This window comes from Periplaneta americana, chromosome 5, assembly GCF_040183065.1.
Source record: "Periplaneta americana isolate PAMFEO1 chromosome 5, P.americana_PAMFEO1_priV1, whole genome shotgun sequence".
Classification (NCBI taxonomy): domain Eukaryota; kingdom Metazoa; phylum Arthropoda; class Insecta; order Blattodea; family Blattidae; genus Periplaneta; species Periplaneta americana.
In genome coordinates, this window is record NC_091121.1 from 59,838,187 (window position 1) to 59,864,132 (window position 25,946).

At 35.7% G+C, this 25,946-nt stretch overlaps 1 protein-coding gene across 1 annotated transcript in view; it reads left to right on the forward strand.

The window, feature by feature from the left end:
* L (zinc finger protein Lobe) overlaps nt 1-25,946 on the forward strand; it is a 1,127,861-nt gene that overhangs the window by 190,423 nt on the left and 911,492 nt on the right. The window contains exon 2 of the mRNA XM_069825789.1: nt 23,596-23,793. Within this exon, the coding sequence (XP_069681890.1) occupies nt 23,596-23,793 (198 nt within the window). The remainder of the gene's footprint in view (nt 1-23,595; nt 23,794-25,946) is intronic.

Sequence of the window (25,946 nt, forward strand, 5' to 3'; positions counted from 1 at the left end):
TAATTTCTTCCTGTTATCTAGAATTATATGAAATATATTAATATTCTATGTATATTAGTTTAATTTTGCTACACAGTTTGTATTTCATTGTTTAATTAATACTTCATAGTACATTACTGTTTAATTCATAAGTAACTCTTACATACACGTAACTTTTATCGAACTCAAATTTGTTGTGATCTTTGTAAATTGTAAGTTCATTCATATGTATGTGTACCTACTCTTTGCTGGTTGAGTGGAAGAGAAGGCCTTACGTCTTTAACTTGTCAGCTAAAGTAAATTATTATTATTATTATTATTATTATTATTATTATTATTATTATTATTATTATTATTATTATTATTATTATGCCAAATGTAATGTACGCAACTGCTGAAGCTCATAGTTTTAACATTGTGTGAAAGCCACGATTGCATATTCGAATCCTTCCTGGAGCATTGTTGTTTATCCATTGTCAAACTGACGTTGTGTGTTTTCTTACGGGGGAGTGCCTGCGTCATGCTGATATGTCATGGGAATTCTGCCGTATGTTCCTTTAATGTGTGTTCAAGACGCCTAAAATGGGATATGAAAAAGCCTTAATATACGCTATTATTATTATTATTATTATTGGTTGTGTGTAGTAGTAGTAGTAGTAGTAGTAGTAGTAGTAGTAGCTGCAATTTTTACTTGAGTATTTAACGACGCTGTATCAACTACTAGATTATTTAGCGACGATGGGATTGGTGATAGCGAGATGTGGCCGAGAATTCGCCGTAGATTACCTGAAATTCGCCTTACAGTTGGAGAAAACCTCGGAAAAACTCAACCAGATAATCAGCCCAAGCGGGAATCGAACCCACTCCGGAGTGCAACTTCGGACCGGCAGGCAAACTCCTCAGCCGACTGAGCTACGCCGGTGGCTCGGTAGTGGTAGTGTGTAGGTTGGTAGTAGTAGCAGCAGCAGTAGCAGCAGCAGCAGCAGCAGCAGTTCTTAATAAACAGCATCGTAGTAGTTTTATGTAATGACGTTTTCAACGGCAAAAATTATTCAATGTCGAAATTCAACGCGAGCGAGAAATTACAAATATTGCCTGGATCAGTCTATCAAAGGCAGTGTTCTATTATATTCTGTAAATCTACCACCAGACCCATAACTTTACTTCCTTCCCGGAGGAAGCCATGCCAAGGAATTTATGATATTTAAAAATCTATCGCCCTCAACGTGGTTTGAACGCGCAGACCTCGGGTGCAACTACTAGCATTGTAAGCACTACATTACCGAAAACGGGTCTTGCCTGTGTGGTTGTTTAGTAGGTTATTTTACGACGCTTTATTAACATCTGAGGTTATTTAGCGTCTGAATGAGATGAAGATGATAATGGCGGTGAAATGAGTCCGGGTCCAACACCTAAAGTTACCCAGCATTTGCTCGTATTTGGGTTGAGGGAAAACCCCGGAAAAAACCTCAACCAGGTAACTTGCCCCAACCGGGAATCGAACCCGGGCCACCTGGTTTGCCTGTGTGTATCTTGTCTTATGTTTCCCCTGCATTAGGTAGCCTTGTGCCATACTAACTACATAGAAAGTCCTACTACATATTAAAAAAAATATTAATGGTCTGCATAGAAAACTAAGCAGCCAGTCCTCGAAAGTAGATGATAATAATAGTGGTGATGGTGATTGTAATTTTGGGAGAAGTACGATTATTGTCTAGAACAAATTTTATTCCTTTAGATTAAATTTTCATACTGAAGATTCTTCGGCAGATATAATCATAACATGAACTTTGAAGGACATAATCTTATACAATATGACATTCATTGGACCGAGCCCGCATGTTTCATTTGCGAACCTTCAGACTGTTTTTGTGCCTCCTGCAAAATTTATTCAAATGGACTTGTGGGGTTTCTGCAATTCACGATTCAAATTTCGAAGGGAAATACGTTGTCTATTGGCAATGTGATGTTTTGTGTTGTATTAGATGGATCTTCGGCGTCGTGTCGTGCTGAGAGTAATAAAACTTATGGGAAATCTATCGCGTGTCTGATAAATGAAGGTTCATACATTTGCTTACAGTTCGCAGTAGTGAAGAATACTCAAAGAAGCTATACGTTAAACTTCAAGGTCCTCTACACGGGTTTCCTCACCCCTGTTCTACTCGATATTTGGTTGTACAAAAGCTTTCCATTCCCAGCTGAAACACATTTTCTCGACAATACGTATTGACTTTGCGGTATTAGTAATGTCGGCTTTTAACGTCATGACGACATAACAGGACTTGTACACCATGGGAATCTGAGGAATGCTTCCATCATTTAACATTCAAGCTGTAAGAGTCTGCTAATCTTGTCATGTTACATACAGTAGCACATGTTGCATTACAAACTGCCAGTTTAAAATATATATGCCTTTCTGTGACAATCTCGGGCTGATAGAGTCAAGCAGTTTAAAAAGAATTAGACTTGTCTGTTTGCAAATCATATTGAGAAGCATTGTTTTTCGAAATATTAAGATAACATGCTCACCGTATTTTGTATACTGGAAGCTGTCAACATTGGAAATGCGTTGACATTTACACTAAATTAATGAACGTGGGATTTGTATCAAGTAATCAAGTATACCTGTACATGTACAGTAGTAGCAAGAAAAACCGGACCCACCCTTGTACCTGATTTCAGAGCCTTGTTCACTCCAGAGCACGATAGACTGGTAACTAAGACTTTCGTGGTTCGAATCCTGCCTGGGAATGAAACTTTTTTTTTTTCCTTATTCAAATTTATTCCCAATACTTTTCGATTGCAGCGATATTTTACTGTTTAATTAACTTATTTCGATTGCTGGTAAAATTCATGTTCTGGGAATAATAAGTTAATTAAGCAGTAAAATATCGCTGCAATCGAAAAGTATTGGGAATAAATTTCAATAAGGAACAAAAAAAGTTTCCTTCTCAGGCAGGATTCGAACCACGAAAGTTTTAGTTACCAGTCTATCGTGCTCTGGAGTGAACAAGGCTCTGAAATCAGCTACAAGGGTCGGTCCGGTTTTTTTTTTGCCACTACTGTACATAAGTTACATGTGCAGATACTTGGATGGAATAAATAGATATAGATATGAATTCTATACAGTCGATATTTGTAGCTACAAATGGACATTCGGAAATAAAACAATTTATTGTGCACCCAAATAAAACGATGAATTTTCACACTCTGTACTGCACATAAAATGCAGTTCTTGAAATCATAAACTATAAATTCTCTGATTTCAATTATAAATTTGCAGTATAAGTAAATCTACCTCGTATGTATTAATTAAACACAAGTTCTCATTATATAACTATCAGTATGTTATGATTTCTTGCAATATTACGGTGATATTGATGAAAGTCGATATTTAAAATTATTTATTATTGACAAACTGCCCTTACGGACTCAGCATATTCTCAAAAAATATATGTATTTAATAATAAGTCATGAATAATAAAATAGAAACAAAGAAAAGGCATGAAAAATTACAATAGCATCAATATGATACCATGTGATTAATTATGATTTGATTGGATTTACTGTAAATTGTAGAAAATAATAGTCCTCTACAATGAAGTTCCAAATGTATTACTCCTTTGTCAAGCAACCAGTAGCACTTTTGAAGCAATCCATGCAGAGGAAAAATATTTTATAGACAATCGCCAATAAGAACTTAGTCTTTGCACTAAATGCGAAAATCAGTTGTTTATAACAGAGAATGATCAGAAATAATCGTGCCATTTTTTCTAGTTTTAGAATTATTTGTTAGAGGACTGAATTCTGTCCGTTTATTTGGGATTCAGTTAGATTTTTGTAGAATTACTTTTGGAATTGTTTTTTTCTATTTCTGCAACGCTTACGATTCTGTTAAGTTTAAGACAAATCCTTTACGTATTTTTAAGGCGTAAATTTTTCTGATGTTTTCTATTTGTTGTAATAATGCTATAGATTTTAATTTAATTTTTTATTTATTTTTTTTTTTGCAGAGAAATGAATTCTTTCATTCACTCTAATTCGCTATGGGCTAAGATACGATACTTTTTCAGATATATTAATGAATATATTTAAACCTTTTTTTCTCTCTTATTATTCCAAATGTATAATTTTATACTATAAACATGATGGCTGCCATACACACCTCCTTTGGAAGACTGAGATTTGCTCGTGAACTTATTTCTTATGCATGACTCCGTTGTTTTGTTTGTATGTTGCTCTTTCTGTCTGTTTGTAGATCAGTTGTTTTTTTTTAAGTTTTACACGCAACATGGTCGTATCGCTGTGCAGGATCTTTGGGTATAAACAGTAAGCCGTGAACTATTGTCATTCAGCTTTTATTGTGTGTTATTGTCGTGTGTTCATGTAACTAATTTAGGTTTTGTTTTAATGTTTATGAAATTGGTGATTAGGATGGTTATGAATCATGGTATGTAAATGTACAATCTGGCATTTGTCTTTGTGAATGAGGGAAACCATGAAAAACTCAGTCAGATTGGCCGGTCACGGGATTTGAACCCGGGACTTCCCGATGCGAGACTTAAATGTTACAGACTGAGCCAACCCGCTCAGTAGATAAAGTGTTATGACTAATTTATAAGAAAGATAATATGAGCAACATTTAACACCGTCACAAAAAAATTTTAGTATGCCGTCAGTCTGCCTCTGTGCACACACACTTTCTCGTATCAGTCAGATTTTATTTATTGTATTTACGAGTAATTTATCCGGGGAATGGTGCACAGGAAATGAATAGGTAAATTAGTAAAGAATTAATTGGAAGGTTAATTAATTAATTTGAAAGATAAACCTCTAGAACAAGTTTCAAACTGTAATTATTTGAGATGTGAAATAAATATACATTACGAAAGTTTAAATGACATACAAACAAAATTGAATAAATTTCAGATGATTTGTGGAACAATACATAGAACATTGAAAAATAAAACGAGAAAAGAAACAACTGCCCTCTTATATGGTAGTGAATCTTGGGGCCCTACAACAGAAATTCAATCTAGAATCCAGAGTATTGAAATGAGTTTCTTGAGGAGAACAAAAGGTTGCACTAGATTAGATTTAATTAGAAATGAACATATTAGAACTGAAGTGAATGTTTATGCAATAAATGACCGGATTCAAGAATATAGAGATAAATGGATGCAACACTTGGGAAGAATGGAATCGACAAGAATACCTAAAATAATATATATCTATAATCCTGTAGGCAAGAGAGATATCGGAAGACCAAAGACGATGGAAAGATTTGTTGCAAGACCGGAACAGGCCTGAAGCCTAATCCATGAAGTGCAGAAGAAGAAGAAGAAGAAGAAGAAGAAGAAGAAGAAGATGGAGAAGATGAAGAAGATAAAAATTGATTGGCCTTTATTTGAACTCGAAAACACAAATTAATTGTGGACCCAAAATCCAACAACGATTTTTTAAATTTGTTTCTTGCATAAGATCTCTTATGCAAGATACAGTAAACGAAGAGCGCAGTGTGTCCACAAATCCCTAGATTTCGGACAAATTTACTATTATATATATTTTATCATTGACTCGTAGATACTGAATATGAACAAAATTAACAAAATGAAGTTAGTTGCTGAATATTCCTATTTTTGTGAAAATCTCAAAATAAATATATATATATTATTATTATTATTATTATTATTATTATTATTATTATTATTATTATTATTATTATTATTATTATTATTTTGTCCGACGCCGGGGTGGTATCCGGTGTGGCTTAGTGGATAAAGCATCAGCACGTAGAGCTGAAAACCCGGGTTCAAATCCCGGCGCCGGAGTTAATTTTTCTCCGTTCCATTACTCTTACATCTCAAAATAAATGTTTAGTACTTAAACTACTTTCTCTTTACACTTTGTACAATGAGAAAATAAAAATAGTCAGTCACGAGATTTAATCCCAGGACTCTAGACCAAGATGTGTCTGCGACATCTGCGCTTCTCATTAGGTATGCGGCATTCTCAAATTCTCTTTGACGTCACATTACGATATATGGGCATTCTGGGAACATGTTGTTATTATTGCGATCCTCTGGGATGCACGCCCCCCTTCACGCAACGCGGCTGTTTCGTTTTGCCGTCCATTCGAGTAACTAAACAACGACGATGCTTAATCGAGACACATAATGCAGGACGGAATTAAAATTCCTACCCTAAAGACATGCAAATTGCGCAATAATCGTTTCTTTTCGAGTGGGAATTCAAAGAATGCGATCCTTATCGACAGAGGAACAGATTTAGAATCATGTGTCGTTCCAAGGATTAAGATACGGCAACGCAACTTCACAATTGAATGCTTGTAGCTCAGTTTCTTGTTATTGTTCTTGGAATTTATTGATCGCTGTATTCTGTAACGTACATTTGTGCTATAATCGATTTCCTTGTTACTGAGACATAAGAGCGTTTTCCTTGTTGAATAATTCCCCACTGAAAACGTACTACACTTCCTCAGATTGATGCATGATGCCAAGAGACCACAGAAGTTTGTATTAATTTCGAAAAAAATCGTTATAAAATATACTATATTTCGCTTTATCGCTAATAATTAGTTGCAGTGCTATCGAAATAATTTCGTGTAAATTTAAAAGAGATTTTTACATGAAAAAATAACCCTATATTACGTATTAGTCAAAATAATAATTTTTATTTAGTTATTTTACTACGCTTTGTCAACAATTGTGAGTCTACACCTGTGGAGTAACGGTTACCACGTCTAGCTGCGAAACCACATGGCCCGGGTTCGATTCCCGGTCGAGGTAAGTTACCTGGGTGTAGTTTTTTTCCGAAGTTTTCCCTCAACCCAATATGAGCAAATGCTGGGTAACTTTCGGCGTTGGACCCCGGACTCATTTCACCGGCAATATCACCTTCATCTCATTCAGACGCTAAATAACCTAAGATGTTGATAAAGGGTCGTAAAATAACCTACTACAATAAATAAAAAAATCAACTGTTGTGGTTATCTGGCATCTGAATTAGATGAAGATGATATTGCCAGCGAGATGACAGGGTCCAATGGCGAAAGTTACTCAGTATTTTTTCTTAATGGGTTGGGTTGAGCGAATACCCCAACCAGGATATCAATCCGGGTCCTCTAATTTCACGGCCAGACGTCCTAACTGTTATTTCACAGCGGTGGACTCAAAATAATGATGCTTGTCTTTTAGGAGCTATCCTTTTTTTCTATAAGGCGTACATGTTCTTTATTTTGTTTAACAATGTTTAGACCTGTGTCTCGTTTCTCCCAATCTACTCGAACGTTACAAAATTTACATATTAAGATATTAGTCTCGGATACATAAAGACCCTCACTAGGAACTTCTTTAGCTCTGGAATGAAGTGTAACTGTCGAAGTTCGACCCATCTTTACAACTGAATATTAGAATAAATTTCTAAAATAGCGACACCTTTGGCCTTAATACAATACTAGCAAACAAAAGTAACTTTTCAGATGGACAGTACCTTTTTCCCCTCTGCCAAAAATTTGGAAGTAGGGGTGATCTCTTAATTTCCTTTGCAATGTGTGTGTTTTTTTTTTTTTTTTTTCCAATTCTAGCCTTCAGCTTGTAGGAAAAGTGGAAAATTAAATTATGGTTTATTTAACGATGCTCGCAACTGCAGAGGTTATATCAGCGTCGCCGGTGTGCCGGAATTTTTGTCCCGCAGGAGTTCTTTTACATGCCAGTAAATCTACTGATATGAGCCTGTCGCATTTAAACACACTTAAATGCCATCGACCTCGGCCGAGGTCGAACCCGCAACCTCGAACATAGAAGGCTAGCGCTATACCAACTACGCTACCGAGGGCGACGGAAAAGTGGATATTATGTTCATAAATTAAAGGTGTTTAAATGGCGCATCAAATGTTAAAAAAATGATGAAATGCAAATTTTTAATAAATGTAACTTTTTTTAGGCGAAACAATTTATTTCTCTGTAAAATAAATCTATAGCGAAAATTCACGATAAAAATATTGCAATTTTCGCTATTGTTATAGACGTATTCGCAAAGAAAAAAAACTTTTTTTTTAATCAATGATTTGTCGCTTTTACCACTGAAAATCTGTGGTTTCTACAGTAATACCATGTACTCCAGTTACAATACTACATTACATAGACACCTAGCTTGCTCGTGGCAGAGTGGTTAGCCTCTCTGCTTTCCATCGTGGCGGCCCGGTTCGGTTCCCCCCTGAGCCACGAAGGAAAGTATGGTGGACAAATTGGGTGCGAAGGGTTTTTCTCGAGGTTCTGTGTTTCCCCTCACCATTATCATAATTCCAGCTTACTCCGCAATCACCCTCACTCTGCGATATCCCGAGCCAGGCCTTCAGAAGAAATAAAAAAATGACTGAAAGGTTGTACACATTGTGTTTAATAAATACATTATTATTATTATTATTATTATTATTATTATTATTATTATTATTATTATTATTATTATTATTACAGCGTCATCGTTTTGGTGAATACTGTTGTAATTATGGTAATGAATGTTGAAATGGAGAGTGGCGACTGACGGTGGAATGGTGGAGGGAAAAGGAAGGACCCAAGGAAAACATCAAGGAACCTGGACTTTGTCCACCACAAATACGACTTCGCCATCACCAGGATTCGTATTCATTCTAAACCAATGCTATGTTTGTTCACCACAAAGTCCACTTTGATCCATAAGGATTTGAATTCGGATTTCCCCGCGTAGAAAGACAATGCTCCAACTCTTTGGCTGCCATTGCGTTGGAAGAACAGCGTTGTTAGCAGCGTTCATGTTACAGTACCGGCACTTTTGAAGTCGAATGCATGCAAGGCTGGTTCTTGCTCAGAAGCAGATAAGCTCAACTTTGGAGATGTGATAGTTTAAGTTACCTGCAGCAGTTAAATCCTTTCACTCCCTACACGACAAGCAACTGAACATGTCACAAAACCCGGGTTTATGATAGCCTGTCCGAATACAATATGAAGCGCTTATTTTCCATACAGGCACCGAATTACCTTGTCAACTTCCGCGAGGATTACATTATAGGAAAAGCATTTTGAGACGGATGGGGTGCAGAGATATTCACTCTTTTAGACGCGTCCGTTGTGATGGCGCCACTCTGAATTCTGTTTTATGCGATTTACATTGTCCATCTCCCCTCTTGGAGAGGTCAGTTGCAGGAGAGAACGGCGCAAGTAGATCCTGACAACTACGGCAAATATTCTGCAGACGGCATGTTGGTGTGAGTAGTGTCATAAGTTCTAATTGTACTTGCGGCGTACACAATGTGGGATATAGCTCTGGAGGCGCTAGCATGCACCCACATTTTCTAGACGTGTTAAAATGTGTAGTATCGAAGAACTGTCCGACAAAAATTTTGGTAAGTATTAATTTATCGATACACTTATTTTAGATAATACAGATATTATAAGAAATCAATTTCCAGAGTTTAACAGACGTAGTCACACAATACAGGAATAATAATTGGCTATGAGCAATTTCAACGTATGCCAGAAACCAGAATAACCAAAACAGCACTACATTACATTACTAGAAGACAATGAAGACATTGACATTCTTGAAAAAGATGAAGGGAAGAAACTTAAAAGAGGCCGAACTGATGAAAGACTTAATCCTTGAAGTTTATGTTGTTGTTGTTGATGATGATGATGATGATGATGATTATGATAGATTTTTAAAGTATATTCATTAACATTTTCTATCCACACTTTTATAAGAATATATGAAAACACATTGTAATTTTTCACTACTCATGGTATATGTGGTAAATATGCCTCCATGGTCTTATATTAAGACAATTAATAAAATTCATACATAAAAATCGAAATAATTTTGAATTGCATTCTCATAGTTATGAAACAAAAGGTACGAATTCTTTAAGATTGTTTGAACCAAAATGCAGCACTGTTACAGTATTTAATCATAGTAGTAATTTAGGCCCAAGAATATATAACAAATTTATATTTAAATGTCCTAATCTTGTCAATTCTAATAGTTCTAGTATTAAATTTAAAAAGTTATGTATGGATTTTATAAAAATTGAAAAATTGTAAATTTAAATTTATATACTATAATTGCACAGTAGACATAAGACAAATTGTATTGTATAATTATTAATTTCAATTCAGGAATCCGCCCCTGAGCACGAGTTCTGCTCTTTCAGGGGCGATCTAAAGTTTTTCTCTATATATTATATTTTATGTTATGATTATTAGCAAAAGAATAAATAAATAAATAAATAAATAAATAAATAAATAAATAAATAAATAAATAAAATACAATACATATTGGTACATTCTCTGATGATAGAAAGAGAACTTTCCTCTTCTTGAACAGGACTTGAATGCAGATTCAATGGAATTTTAGGTAGAAACGAAATCATTCAAACAATTACAACATCGTCGTTGTTCCTGCAATAACTACTATGTGACAACTGTATTTATCGATTTTCAGATTTTTGCTCTATTAAATAACTTAAATAGTGATACAGCAAATAATAAAATCTCCTATATGTAAATATATCTTTGTTTCGAAAATATAATAATTCACAGTCTTCTATGTACGGCTGCCATAGGACGAATAAATGTGTTTTTCCTTTCTCCTGAAAGATTTTATATTTTGCACGTAGGAGTTATTGCAGGAACAACGACGACATTCTTCATTACAAGAAATATGTGGGTCTTTGTAATTTATTTTTAAGAGTTTATTTACCGTCGCTTAACCATTTTACCGACCAGCCGACAGCTGACCTTTACTTCTACATACCTCAACAGAGGTGAACATTCATCTGAACACAACAGAGTTAACGTGCGACCAGCACGATGATTCCCCAAACAGTTAAAACGAAGCAGGTGGGCGAAAAGTAGCAACAGATCTGATGAACGACAGCAAACACCACATTCTCATGCTCGATCCTTAGACGTGTGGATTTCCATTAATAAGGAATATTTTTGCATATGGTGATACATGTTAGGAATGTAATGAATTATAAATTGGGTTGGGGCAACTCTGTCTCAAATCTCAAGGCAGCCGTTGCCGCGGCGCGATTCATAAATTTGATATTGCATGTCAGCGATCCCTCCTCTTGTCAAAATCTTTTATAGGGCCGCGCTGAGTGTGGGTTTTGAAAACAAGAGTGGAGGGAAGAGGGAGTCTTGAAATTACTGCCACTGTAGGCACAGAAATTACATCACAGACTGTGTGCAGTTCGATCACTTAGTAGGTCCTTGAATTTTCAAATCCCATGAGTTGGATGATTTTATAATGATATACATACAACTATATCGATAGCTCAGAAATGACACCTCGTATCTATAAATTTGTAAGTGAATCAGACAGTTCTTTAAGAAATTAATTTTTCTCAAACTACACGTACTTTTTATATACTCGTACGTTTCTGCTTTTCAAAATCTTTTACTCGAGGACAAAATATTAGTTAACTGTCCGATATATGGACATAATAATAATATTTTTATTTTAGTTGGTTATTTAACGACGCTGTATCAACTACGAGGTTATTTAGCGTCGATGGGATTGGTGATAGCGAGATGAGTCCGAGGATTCGCCATAGATTATCTGACATTTGCCTTATGGTTGGGGAAAACCTCGGAAAAAACCCAACCAGGTAATCAGCCCAAGCGAGAATCGAATCCGCGCCCGAACGCAACTCCGGATCAGCAGCAAGCTCCTCAGCCGACTGAGGTACGCCGGTGGCTTATAATAATAATAATAATAATAATAATAATAATAATGATAATAATAATAATCATAACTTAATAATAATAATAATTGAATTATCTGATGCTTGGAAAGAACGAATAGAGCCTACTCATTCTGGAATACGAGTCATCACTGAATGAATCGAGTATGCAGTGCTTCTAGCCGTAACGAGTGCAAACACCCCAACTCACTCCACCTATTAAGACTAGGGTAGGAGGAGAAACTAAGCTCTCTGAGAGAGGCAGTTCCCCATCGCTGGACTTGCTACACATGGATATACTTTCTATTCTGCTGGTTCGTTGTTTTGCTAGTTAGACGTAACGCGCCCAATAAATGAGGTGACCATTGTAATCTTGCACATTCTACCCTGATAAGTGAGCATGTAATTATAATAAGTCTTAGTTGATAAATCTCTTGATACTGTTGAAAATTCCAACCTTTTTCATCACGTTAAGGAGAAGGACCTACAGGAAATCTCCTTTCTCATATTATTTTAAGTAAAGCCTCTATTTCCTGTATGAAGCCTTTTAAATACAACATTTTCACCTTTGCCCTTTTCGGTACAGCGACAGCCACAAAAAAAAATGCAGTATAATAAAGAAAATGATATATCTGCTTTCAAGACTATCACAGAATCACAAATCTTGTCTTAAATGAAAGTTGAAAGACTGCTAATCAATTTTATTTGATGTTAGAAAGTTTAATTTTTATATTTTTATTTATATTTTGCATTTTATGAAGAGAAAGAAAAATTGCACGTCTATTTTTAACTTATTCTTTGATTTGCAATTTGACAATTTCCTCTTAGAGAATTATTCATGTATAATGTGAGAATGTGCCCTGAAAATTTTATTGAATTATCTCTTATTGTCTGAAATATTACATATTAAATGTTGAAAAATGTAAAATAAACTAACTCCGGATATTCAAGGGGAATGGAGCGCAGCGGCTATTTAAAAATGGCGTAAAAGCAATTATTTTCTTCCTAACGACCTTGAAATTTGGCTCAAATGAAATCAATACTGTGAAGTATTTTTAGGTTAAAAAAATGTTAATTTTGACACATAGTTGTCCATTTCTGTAGATTCTTCCCCTTAACAAATTTTCTTCAGTATCATTCAAGAAAATGCATCATTGATCTGAATGTTGTAACACCGTTTTCAGGCTGGGCAAGAGCGCTATTTAATAGATTTGAATATTATAATAAATTTCACTTAATCTTTATTACTTTAGGAATAGTAATAAATTATTCTTTTGAAGCTGTGTATCTGTAACATAGTGCTCCAAATGTAATGGTACGCTGCAAACTTTAATTTTACTTGTAAACAGTGATATAAAAATTATTAATGTAATTTTAAAATCCTATGAAATCTAAAAACACACCTCAAAGAAGCCTAAGCTCTAAAATTCTGAGTTCGCAGTTGATCGTGGATTGAGTATGAAGTTGTCATCTATTTTATACAACTGAAATAATAGTTCTGAGTCAGTTGGCTACAGATTCTGAGAAGCGCAAATAATAATTTGGTGTTTTCGATCATAGATATTAATAAGTGGAAATGTAAGTAACTTATTACGATTGTCCCTTTTCTACGTTTTTCAAATGTTCCGGGCTTTGTAACTTTGTTGAACAACCTTTATACTTTGCTTTCTGACTTAATCGCCGGAACTTTATGAGGTTTCATAATATGTTACTTTAGAGAGATCTGTCTCCGAAATCTAGGTAGGGTGAAGAATAATTGAATACCTCCCTCGAATAAGGGTGTAACCAACAAATCTATAGCAGACGTTTCAGGAGAAAAGAAAATAAATTCAGGGGCATATTTCATTAGGCCCATATTTACTAGCAGAAACAGTTGATTAATCAAGGATACAAGTATATTTAGCTATTGGATGCATTCATTTATTGTTATAAATATTCCTTTAATTGATGTTATACCTCTTTTTTCGAGGGAGGTCTTCAATTATCAGATTATTTTTCTCAGTTTGTTTTTTTTTTACGTGAATGTCTACGATTTTGAAGCTTTGATTTCACTCATTCCCGAAGGAAGATATCATCCTCACCTAACTTTCAAGGATATAGACCACTGTTAACTTATCCCGCTCTCAGAATTCATTCGTCAGTTTATTTCATTGGTCGTCCCTGCTCCCTTCTTCTGTTTGGAGTGTATTAATTTTGATTAATTTTGAGAATCTTGGTTTGGACATTCGATTCACTTCGATGCACATTCTTTCAAAATTGTGCCATTTGTTTGACATATGACAAATAATATTGTATCCTGCTGTTCTTCGCATAAATTTCATCCCACTACATTTGAATATGAATTTATCTTCGGAAGGCATGTTAAGAATTGTTTTGTCTTTTGAAATTTCATTGTTCTCAGCCGGTTCTGAATCCAAGAACTTCGCGTTCAGTGGCAAACATTGTAACAAATGGAGCTTTCATTACGAAATCTTGGCAAATAAGGAAGATTTTATTAGGTAATTAGAGGGCTCTTAAAATATGGAATAAAATTAATGGGACGAGAGGAATGACTGAAGTTAGAATTATGCGGATTGAACTGATCGCTGCGCTGCGAGAATTGGAATGATAATAATAGCAATGATTGACGTTAAAATGATGTTCAGAGATGTCAATTACTTCAGCATTGAAGGACTCTTAATTGATTGCGAGGGCCATAAGTGACGAGGATCGGAGGCTGCAGATAAAAAAATAATGTGGACCGCCTGGTTACATTACAACCCGCAGCCACCGCCGATTATTGAAATGTTATTAAAACATTTTACAGCAATGCCATTAAATGTAATATAAAGCTTACATATTTCAAATAAGCCATGTAACCACAATGTCAGAAATTTAGCAACTTGTAACTCTAGTTTTGTACAAAACTCACATGATTTAAATCTAGATAAATATAGATTTACACTTAAATATAGACTTAAATTTATATTTAGAGTTAACATTCACAGAATAATTTATACTTAAACTTGGACATATCGGGTAAAGGTTGGTAATATTGTGATACGAGTAATATTGCGATAGTAATTTTTGAGAAATTATTACAATTTTACTGAGCGAGAGAAGGACCGGTTTTGTCCAGAAACTTGTCAACGAACATTTCCTTAATACGCTGACGCAAAAAACCGATCTTGCTCTTGCTCAGTAAAATTGTAATAAATTATCAAAAAAAAAAAACTGTCACAATATTACTCGTATCATAATATTACAAACTTTTACCCTACATACATAAAAGTAGATTTTGAAGTGATATAAAGTCCTCAATATAAATGTAGACTTATAAAAATATAGATATAGACATAAAGAATTGTGGATGTAAACAGACAGAAATAGTTGCAGACATAAACAATTATAGATGTAGCCTAAGCAGACAGAAATAGAGGTTAGACGTAAGATATAATATAAACAGACGTATACATAGATAAGAACGTGGACACATTTATAGACGTAGACACGTACAGACATAAACATAGACACAAACATATAGACCTATGAGTCCTCTAGAATCGTAGCTCACAATATCCAAAAACTTGTCTTTTGGCAATTAAGCAAACACTTTTATATCACTAATAACCATTTGACAGAATTGTTTTAAATATTAATGACTGTTTTTAAGTGAAATCATTTGTTCTATATAAGTTTATGAATTATTAAAGACAAAGTAATTTTTTGGATATTGTGAGCTATGACTCACGAGCCCTCATATATACGCAGACATAGATAAGGTAGAAGACATATACAGAAATAGTCGTAGACGCAAAAGTAGACGTAGGTATAGGTAGATATAGATGTAGACACAGGCAGATACAGGCGTAGACACATGCAGAAATAAACAAACACGGATAGATAAAGAAGCAGAGATACGGATATAGATGTAGGGTTAGGTTAGGTAGATTTAATTATAAGCTTAGATTTATATTTAACTTGAACGTAGACATAGAAGTGTATATATATATATATATATATATATATATATATATATATATATATAGAGAGAGAGAGAGAGAGAGAGAGAGACACGTCTTAGATATGGATGTAGATATATAGACATGCTATTGACATGAATTTAATATAGAGGCAGAGATAGCACTGATATAAATTACACATGGAGTACTGTTATTAATGATAATTCTCAAAAGAGAGTGCATGGAATGGACGAAACATTGTACAATTTTTGAAAACAAATTATTATTATTATTATTATTATTATTATTATTATTATTATTATTATTATTATATGCCTCTTTTATGTAAGTAATTTATTCTAGCTCTGTCTAAAGGAGGATTTCTGAGTAGATGCTGAAATTAAAAATGTATCTACTGGTACTTAGAAATCTTCAGAGATTTACAATGAGCAGTTTTCAGATTCATATTACGTCAAAAACATTAAGATATATGAATCCTATGCAGAGACTTAAGAGAAAGACGGAAAAGAGGGAAGATTGGAGCATTCTGGATTTATAACCAAAGCCACCGTTTTTGGCGAGTGAAATAAGTAATGCGAACGTTAAGAGCGAGTATCTTATCTTTGCTGCAGTCTGTATGCGAGAAAATTGACAATATGATTGGCAGATTGCTGAAGTGACTTGTGTTTAGAAGATGGTACCACTCTCAGCTGAGTTGGCAACAGATGCCACTGATTGGGCACTGTACACAAGGACGCACCCCAGAAACGCAAAGTGCGGGTATCTTGCCTTTGCCGCAGTGTGTAGGCGATAAGACTAGCGACTATGATTCGCAGATTGCTGACGTGACGTGTATTTGGGTGGTACCATTCTCAGCTGCACTGGCTCACTGACTGGACTTGTACTGAAGGACACTTGCCAAAAACGCTGGCTCTGGCTGTAAAGTGACCTGTTCTTGGGCAGAAAACTATGAATGAATTACGTCAGGAATAATGTAGCCTGGAAATGCCAATTCTTAACTGAAGGAACAAAAGTTGCACAAAGATTGCATATAAAAATATTCAATACTATATTTATAGCTGGAATCATGAGAAAATTTGACTTTGTTTGCTTTCTTTGTGCACCAATTATTAAAGCTGTATAAGTTAAAGGTCATAACGGCGCAGTAAGAACTTAGGGATATACTGTAGCTCCATACTTTCTTGAAATCGCCTTTAGAATGGGGTGGTGGTGTCGACACCACATTCCGATCTCCTATACAGTACAGGAAGCAAGATCTGTCCTGTGACCTTATCATGTGCCGTGGCTATATCACCAATGGGTATGGAGGGGAAAGATAAGTTTTAGTCTGAGATGAACTTCCGTGTCAGATTCGTATAATATTAACAATCCTGAAAGAAACTCTCTTTCTGGTAGCTTATTCTTTCATTTCTCGCGCAGCTCAAATGCCAGGTCCCGCCTCCTCACCTATACTCCCGAAAAAGGCCCGATACTTAATTTCACAGGAGGCTAAGTGGACCCTGAAAGTTTCAGCAACGAAATAAGTCCCACTATCACTCGGATTTGAACCAGGGACCTTTCAAGCCGTAGCCAGTTGCTGTACCAATTGAGCTACCCTGTCGCCTTGAAACTTTGTCTTGCAGAAACTGTTACATTACGGAGTTTCATTGGTATCTTGCAAGTACGGAATGATACAACTTATACCCCTTTTATGCGAAGCTCATGGATTGCGATGTGACCAAACGGTGAATATACCCTTGTTAAACAGTTTTTATCTCACTAGGATTATGTTGCCAACATCTGCGCGTACGACTGATGTTAGCGGAATTAATTTTCATACTGAAAAGACAAAATTCAAGGGGAATGGGATAAGAGAGGTTGACTAAACTGTCGCGATGTTATCCGCTGATGTTTACTGTCATGCAGTGCTCAAATGTCGCTGGCATTACTGCTTTGTAAGACACGACATTCTCGTGACATCGTCCTCCAGATTCGTGTCTGAGGAGCTTTCAGCCGGGGGTGTGGATGTTTGTCCATTTCATGCGAGGGGGCGGAGTCATGCCATATGTGTCTGTGTAGTATTAAGTAGTGGGACTGGGAGTTTTGTGAGATTGCAACTTTCATCTAATCAGACGAATACACCGTGCCTCCAGTCGTCAAGTGTTATAAATGATTTTATTGGATTATTTATATTTTTTCACAATAAACAGAGAAAAACTTGCTGCGTCTGAGTTGTACCACCACGCAGTTTTACTTTTGTTTCGACTCTTAAATGGAGGGTATATTATAAGAGAAGTAATTAATGAAAGACATGCAATACGAATTTTACTCGTATACTCGTATTTTCTCTTCATATGAAGTGACATCCCGAAATTAGTACCAGCTCACAACATATTTTTTCCTATGGTTCACTCAAAGTTTACCGTATTTTCCTATTATCACTTCAATATTGGAGAACACGCGATTAGAAATCAAACGGGTGGCAGAACAGGTCTGCAGATGCTCTCGATGCAGAGATATTACTGAGAGAGTGCGCGACAAGGTTAATTTTATACGTAAATTCGGCGCCTTAACGCCCGTAGCGAGAGAGGTGGCATCCTTGGGCATGATTACACAATTTACATTGGTTCATTAATAAGATTAGTATTCGGATGTGGATCATAGCCTTGTTACAATATCTAAGCATTTGAAATTCTGCCATGTTTTATTTCACCACGGACCATGAATGGGTACCCATACGGGAAACTTCGTATTCTACTTAAAAAATTACGTATTGTTAATACAGTGTAATTATTTGAGATATTGACGGAAATACGCGTTTCCGACAACTATGATTCTTTAAATAGTCTTTGGTATGCCGCCTGTCTGTTTGGTGATTCCTTCTAAAATTTTGGACGGATTTTATTCACATATACTGTCTAGAAATCAATTTAATCGATAATAATTTACATGAAATATAGCCTAATTTTAGTAAAAAAATTATTGGATTTTTATTTTAAATTAAAGCAGGCATTGCCAACTGCTGGCTCTATGACGTCACATATCTCTGCTCTGGTGCTCCTTGAGAGGGAAAACATAGGTAAAGGGGCAAAGTAGGGGAAGTAGTGGTGGAAGGGATGTAGATTTTTAATTAGTAGCAGATATGAGAACTGCTGTTCCTGATTCATTAAATTGACAATGCTTTCACCTTTCATATTGATTTGCTTATTTTAAAATTAGAAATAATAACATTGATTCCAGATTAACTGTCTTTATTAAAGGCGCAAAATAAATCATGGTTATTTATGTGACAGATTTCTCTTTTTACTGTACGTTACATACATGGTGTAGTTCTAAACTGGCTGGGATTTCGGTAGTGTCGGTATTAGTTGTCGTCGTCGTCGCCATCATCATCATCATCATTATAATTATTTCCGCAGGGATACTTCTGGAATGTCAGACGAAAGTGCATGGGTTCGAATCTAGATACAGAGTTTGTTCGGTCTGTGGAATAGATTTTACTATGAAATTGTTTAAATATGAAAAAATATGACTTTTATAAATGCAAAATTTGAAGATAGTAATGCAATTTGAGTATCAATTAATAGTCTTAATAATATATAATGTAAAGATGGTCCTTTAGTACATAATAATATTAAGAATAAAATTTCAGCAATTATATTGGCTGTAAGTCTACATGAAAATCATAAAAATGCTCTGGCGACGCCAAGCCTAAAAAATGGTACCCTGGCGCGTCCAGGGCCTGCCAGGTCTGTAATACACCTCTGGTCACATCCATGTGACATACGGTCAGTTAACAATAAAAGTTTTAAATTTTCCAATTGAAACTCAAAATAAAACAATGTAATTATAACAAAAATGAGATGCCCAAGTTCTTAAATTATTATAATATAGAAGGAAATTGACTTCCAGCAAACAAATTATTTTGGTGCTTACTCTTTGTAATAACTTTATGTTCAAATAAGTGAAGAATATTACGACGAAGTGAAGAGAAGCGACTAGAAGCATTTAAAATTTAGATATGGAGAAGGATGAAGCGTGTAAAGTGGACAGACAGAATACGAAACCAAGCTGTGTTGGAAAGAATGGTGCTGAAACTGATCAGGAAGAGGAAGAGGAATTGGCTGGGTCGCTGGTTGAGAAGAAACTGCCTACTGAAGGATGCACTGGAAGGAATGATGAGCGGGGGAAGAGTTCGGGGCAGAAGAAGATATCCAGATGATAGACGACATTAAGATATATGGATCATATGCGGAGACTAAGAGGAAGGCAGAAAATAGGAAAGACTGGAGAATGCTGGGTTTGCAGTGAAAGACCTGTCCATGGGCAGGACATTATGTAAAAAATTTTATGTTTTATGTAACGACGCTCGCAACTGCAGAGGTTATATCAGCGTCGCCGGATGTGCCGGAATTTTGTCCCGCAGGAGTTCTTTTACATGCCAGTAAATCTACTGACATGAACCTGTCGCATTTAAGCACACTTAAATGCCATCGACCTGGCCCGGGATCGAACCCGCAACCTTGGACATAGAAGGCCAGCGCTATACCAACTCGCCAACCAGGTCGACTGACATTATGTATGAATGAATGAAGTGAAGAATTTAGGCTAATTATATTTTAAAAAATCAGAGAAGGTTTATGAACTATTTATTGTATCTAACTAGTACTTGTACTGGTCCTTCCAAATTTTTAATGCGTTTTGTTTTAAGCAGTTATTCTATATTGGGAACCATTGCGTCGAAGAGCACACTGTGAATTATAATCCGATACGATGAAAGAGTAATGGAACGGAGAAAAATTCTCTCCGGCGCCGGGATTTGAACCCGGGTTTTCAGTCTACGTGCTGATGCTTTATCCACTAAGCCACACCGGATACAACTCCGACGCCGGTCAGAATCGTCTCAGATTAAGCTCCAACTCTTGGGTTCCCTCTAGTGGCCGCCCTCTGCACTACGTCATAGATGTCTATGAACGCAGGACCGCAGTCCACGCATGTGCTGAGGTGCACTCGATATGAGTGACTAGTTGGCCGGGATCCGACGGAATAAGCGCCGTCTTAAATCACGTAGTGATTTACGCATATCATATATATTATTTTAATGTACCGAAGTACATATGATATTTCCATGCAGATATTCTGCGTCATCATACGATGAAAGAGTAATGGAACGGAGAAAAATTCTCTCCGGCGCTTATTCCGCCGGATCCTGGCCAACTAGTCACTCATATCGAGTGCACCTCAGCACATGCGTGGACTTCGGTCCTGCGTTCATAGACATCTATGACGTAGTGCAGTGGGCGGCCACTAGAGGGAACCCAAGAGTTGGAGCTTAATCTGAGACGATTCTGACCGGCGTCGGAGTTGTATCCGGTGTGGCTTAGTGGATAAAGCATCAGCACGTAGAGCTGAAAACCCGGGTTCAAATCCCGGCGCCGGAGAGAATTTTTCTCCGTTCCATTACTCTTTCATCGTATGATGACGCAGAATATCTGCATGGAAATATCATATGTACTTCGGTACATTAAAATAATATATAATCCGATAGTTGACTTCCTTGCCAGAGTTTATTTTAATTTGTGATAAAAGTTGTTTGTAAACATTCTGTATGTGGAACCTAATATATTTAGCATCTTCGTTACAAATCTGTACAGGAGAAGAAATAATTTTCTATGAAACTCACACAAATTTATTTGTATATTATCCATTGTTAGTTCCCTATTACATTGTAAATGAATAAGCTCTAAATGCAGTTCTGAAACAGAGTTATGTACGTCGACTGAATATGGTATGCAACGTAGCTAGGAATCTCACTGAGGAGGTTTAATTTTAAACTTTATTCAAATTCCAATCGAAAAATTCCTGAAGTCTGGGATTTCATAGTGTGTATTTCTTGTTTTCTTTCGGAGTACAGATCGAATCTTATCGATGGTAGGCACTGTCTGTTGTTCATAAACTTCATACACTATCTTTCTGTTGAATTCACGGTCGAAGTCGTCGATCTTACAGAATTGTTCTTCTTGGCATTTCCATTTCTTCAACAGTATCGGATACGAGTGAAATACTGTCCGACTTTTTGTAAAATGTTTTAGAAATTTTGAATTATGTACCACTTATATTTCCACAGATTTTCCACAACCTGTTGGTGATACGTTTGAGACATCGAGTGTTATATTGCTACCTGTGTAGTACTGTCATCCTCTGAGGAGTTTAGGGCTGAGAGGAATGCGGTTCCGACTAGTCTAGCGCGGTACTGGAGTGAGAGGGAACACTGACATCGCCAGTCTGGAAGGAAGTACAATCATACTGAAAACATTCGCCCAATTTACGAGAGCAGTATGCCTATTAGTTTTCTAACGTATTTTTGGCGAGATAGAGATACAACCATTCGTACTTACGTGTTCAGAGAAGGAAAGTATTGTAGAACATTTGATTTATTTATTTAGTCTATTATTCATTTATTCTTGTGAAGTTAAGGCCATCACACCATCAGAAATACAAATACAATAAAATAAATAAACATAAAAATTATAATAAAACTGCAATAATATAAATGAAAAGAAGAATCATACTATAAAATTTAGTGATTAGTAGAATTGAATTAAATGTGTAAAGTAATCGATTAAAAAAGTATTAATAATATTAAACTGCCCCCATTGTGGGTAGCCCTTACGGACTCAGTATATCCTCAAAAAAAAATATACCTATGTAAACATAGATATTAAGTTTTAAAAAAGGGAAACAAAGAAAAGGGCGTGAAAAATTACAATTGCTATTAATGTGGCACCATGTGATTAATTAGGATTTGGCAGGATTTTTTTAACACAATTATCACAATGATATCCCTCAGAGATGTTGGCAGAGCAAACTGCCGTCGAAATTCTTCGAAAAAAGCTGGTATAGTTCCTCGAGCACCTATGAGCAAGCCGAATACCTCAACGTGAATTAAGCATATTTCAGCTTGAAATAGTTGACTGTAGGCTCATAGATCGACTTCTTCTCAAGGTGGACCTCGGCTGACTGATGACATTCTACTTCAAAACGTATCGTGGGGTCCACAATGATGCCCTGTTTAGTGTCAGCATTGTACGCTAAAATATCTACTCGTCTCGTTGACCCATTTTCCACAGCATGTTTCCTTAAAAATGACTTGTAACGGTGAAATATTTAATATGAGTAATTCATATAATATTAACATAGCTAACATCAGGGAGATGTTTGAGCAAAAATTGCAACAATATATTTAATATATTTATAACAAAATCACATAGGCCTACGTAAACAATATGTATATGAAATATTCACACACTACTACAAACTGAAGACTGCATATTTTTGGACGATTAATACTTCTCACTCCGCTCGGCTCGGCTTAGCTGTAGCAACAAAAGAATCTACCTGCAATCCCCCCGCACCGATGGCAAGAATACCTCAGGTCCCAGCACTAAACTCGTCGGAGGAAGACAGTAGCTAATCTTTGCTGCTACCGCTATCAATACTTACTAAATCGTGCACCGCTGCCTACCGTGTTTATTCGAGGCTCGTGGCACCGTATCTGCCTCCCCCTCCTTAACACACCACCCCACTGAACCGGCCGGCCGGTCGAAATAACTCCGTCCGTACTGTATGCAGTCTTCAGAGTCACCTCTTACCATCCGATCGTCTATGAGGTAAAATGTTGTTTCTATCTGTTTCTGCAATACTTAAATAGCTGCGTCAATATAAATATTAAATATTTCCTGGGATAAGGGATAACTCTGTCTCACTTCTTAGGAAAATAAAATTAATTCCTTACTTGGGTTGATATTGAATGATTTCCATTAAGTATAAGTCGTAGATAATAAACAGCTATAAGAAAATTAAGCAAATACAAATAGATGTAAGCAAATAACGAAATAGATGGTAAGTAAATAATAAATAATTTTGTTTCAGGGGAGGAGGAGTGGGAGTCTGAGTGCGGAGAGGAGCCTCCAGGGGGGTCGGTGTCCAGTTCCGCAGTGGACGACATGATACCGCCTTCAGCGGGGGAGGAGTGTTCTCCCATCCCTGCTACCGCCGGATCGTCTTCGCCGTCGCCCTCATTAGTTCGACAGCCAAATGGAGACATCCCTGTCAACAACACACTCAAGAGTAAGAGACATTATTTAGACTTATCTAAAATATTATTTATCTTCATATTAAATTTAATTTGTATCGAGTGGAAATGCGCTGTTTGATCTTCAATTTTATACCGCCTTAAGTCGTAATATCATTATTAAAATTGTTGGTATACAGTACGATATATCTCGGCAATGGTTATTGATTTATGTAAATTTTTTTTATAAAATATTATATAATTGTTAATTAATCTTCATATTACATTTTTTTTATCGAGTTGAAATTTGCTATTTGATCTTCAGTTTCATACCGTTTTAAAACGTAATATCATTATTAAAATTGTTGTATACAGTACGATATATCTTGGCATTGATTATTGATTTATATGAATTTTTTTTTATAAAATATTATATAATTGTTAATTAATGTTCATATTACTTTTTTTTATCGAGTTGAAATGTGCTATTTGGTTTTCAGTTTCATACCGTCTTAAAACGTAATATCATTATTAAAATTGTTGGTATTCAGTACGATATATCTTTGCATTGATTATTGATTTATTTGAATTTTTTGATAAAATATTGTATAATTGTTAATTAATCTTCATATTGCATTTATTTTTTATCGAGTTGAAATATGATATTTGATCTTCAGTTTCATACCGTCTTAAAACGTAATATCATTATTAAAATTGTTGGTATACAGTACGATATATCTCGGCAATGGTTCTTGATTTATGTAAATTTTTTATAAAATATTATATAATTGTTAATTAAGCTTCATATTAAATACTTATTTTTTTTCGAATTGAAATGTGCTATTTGATCTTCAGTTTCATACCGTCTTATAACGTAATATCATTATTAAAATTGTTGGTATACAGTACGAAATAATACCTCGACGTTGGTTGTTGATTCTACGTGAAATTTTTGATAAAATGTACAAAATGCTCATTTATTAATCTTCATATTACATTAAATTTTTTATCGAGTGGAAATGTGCTGTTTGATATATATATATATATATATATATATATATATATATATATATATATATATAATTAGCTTCCCTTATGAAAAGGTTGCCAGATTTGACAAAGCGTATTACATATAATTTGGAAACAGACCTAAAAGGTAAAATGATATGCATTTGAAACGATGAGGGAATCTAATGTACAAAATGTCAGAAAAATTTACACCTAAGTAGCGTTTGTACTCATTTACAGTTAAGAAAAAGGAAATATATATATAAATATATATATATATATATATATATATATATCATCAGATAGATTAGAATAATATGAATGCCATATACCGCGAGAAAAATAACAGTACGGATTTAGGTATTGACATTGATATCTAAACCAATCAACAGCCATTGGTTAAGATAACTTGAAATTTCCATTATCACTCCCATACAAATGATTTCTCAATATCTGAACCGATCCTTTGAGGGCACTAATGGCTATTTCCTTCACAATGCTGTGTGTTAGCCCCAGGTTTTTACATTTGTTGGCAAAGAAGGAGGGTATGGTACCTCGTGCTCCCACCATCAGACCTATTACATCAATGTGGGACAGGCTATATTTATCTTTATAGAACGGAATTGTTGGTTCATAGATCCGTTTCTTTTCACTGTCCACCTCATGCGGTTGATCTGCATGTATCTCAAATCTGATGGTGGGATCGAGAATGTATGCCGAGTTGTTCTTAATGGCAATGATATCAATTCGCCGAACACTTCCTTGTGTGGCTAGTCCCTGCACCTCTTGATGGACTGTAAACCCTACTTCCTTCAGTGCCTCAGCCAGCATAGAACGGACAGCATGGTGACGGATGTTGCGAAGGGCCTCACTATAGGGGCAGAAGCCAAGAATATGGGGAAGAGTTTCAATCTCGCTGAGACAGCGCCTACAGCGGGTACTATCCCGACTTCTACCCGGTACAGCTCGGACCGGAGCGACATAGCCTACCATTTTAAGGGCATCTATCCATTCCGAGAGGGTTAGACCTTTGTGATTTCTTATCCAGCTGTTTGCTGGGGGGAACTCTTTGTTAAGAATCACTCCTTTACCCTTTTGTTGCAATGTACACCAATTTTCAAATTCTTTTTCTTTTAAAGCGTCTCTAACTTTTTGAGAGTCCACAAAATTTTCACGATTATTTAAAAAAGAATTAGCAGGA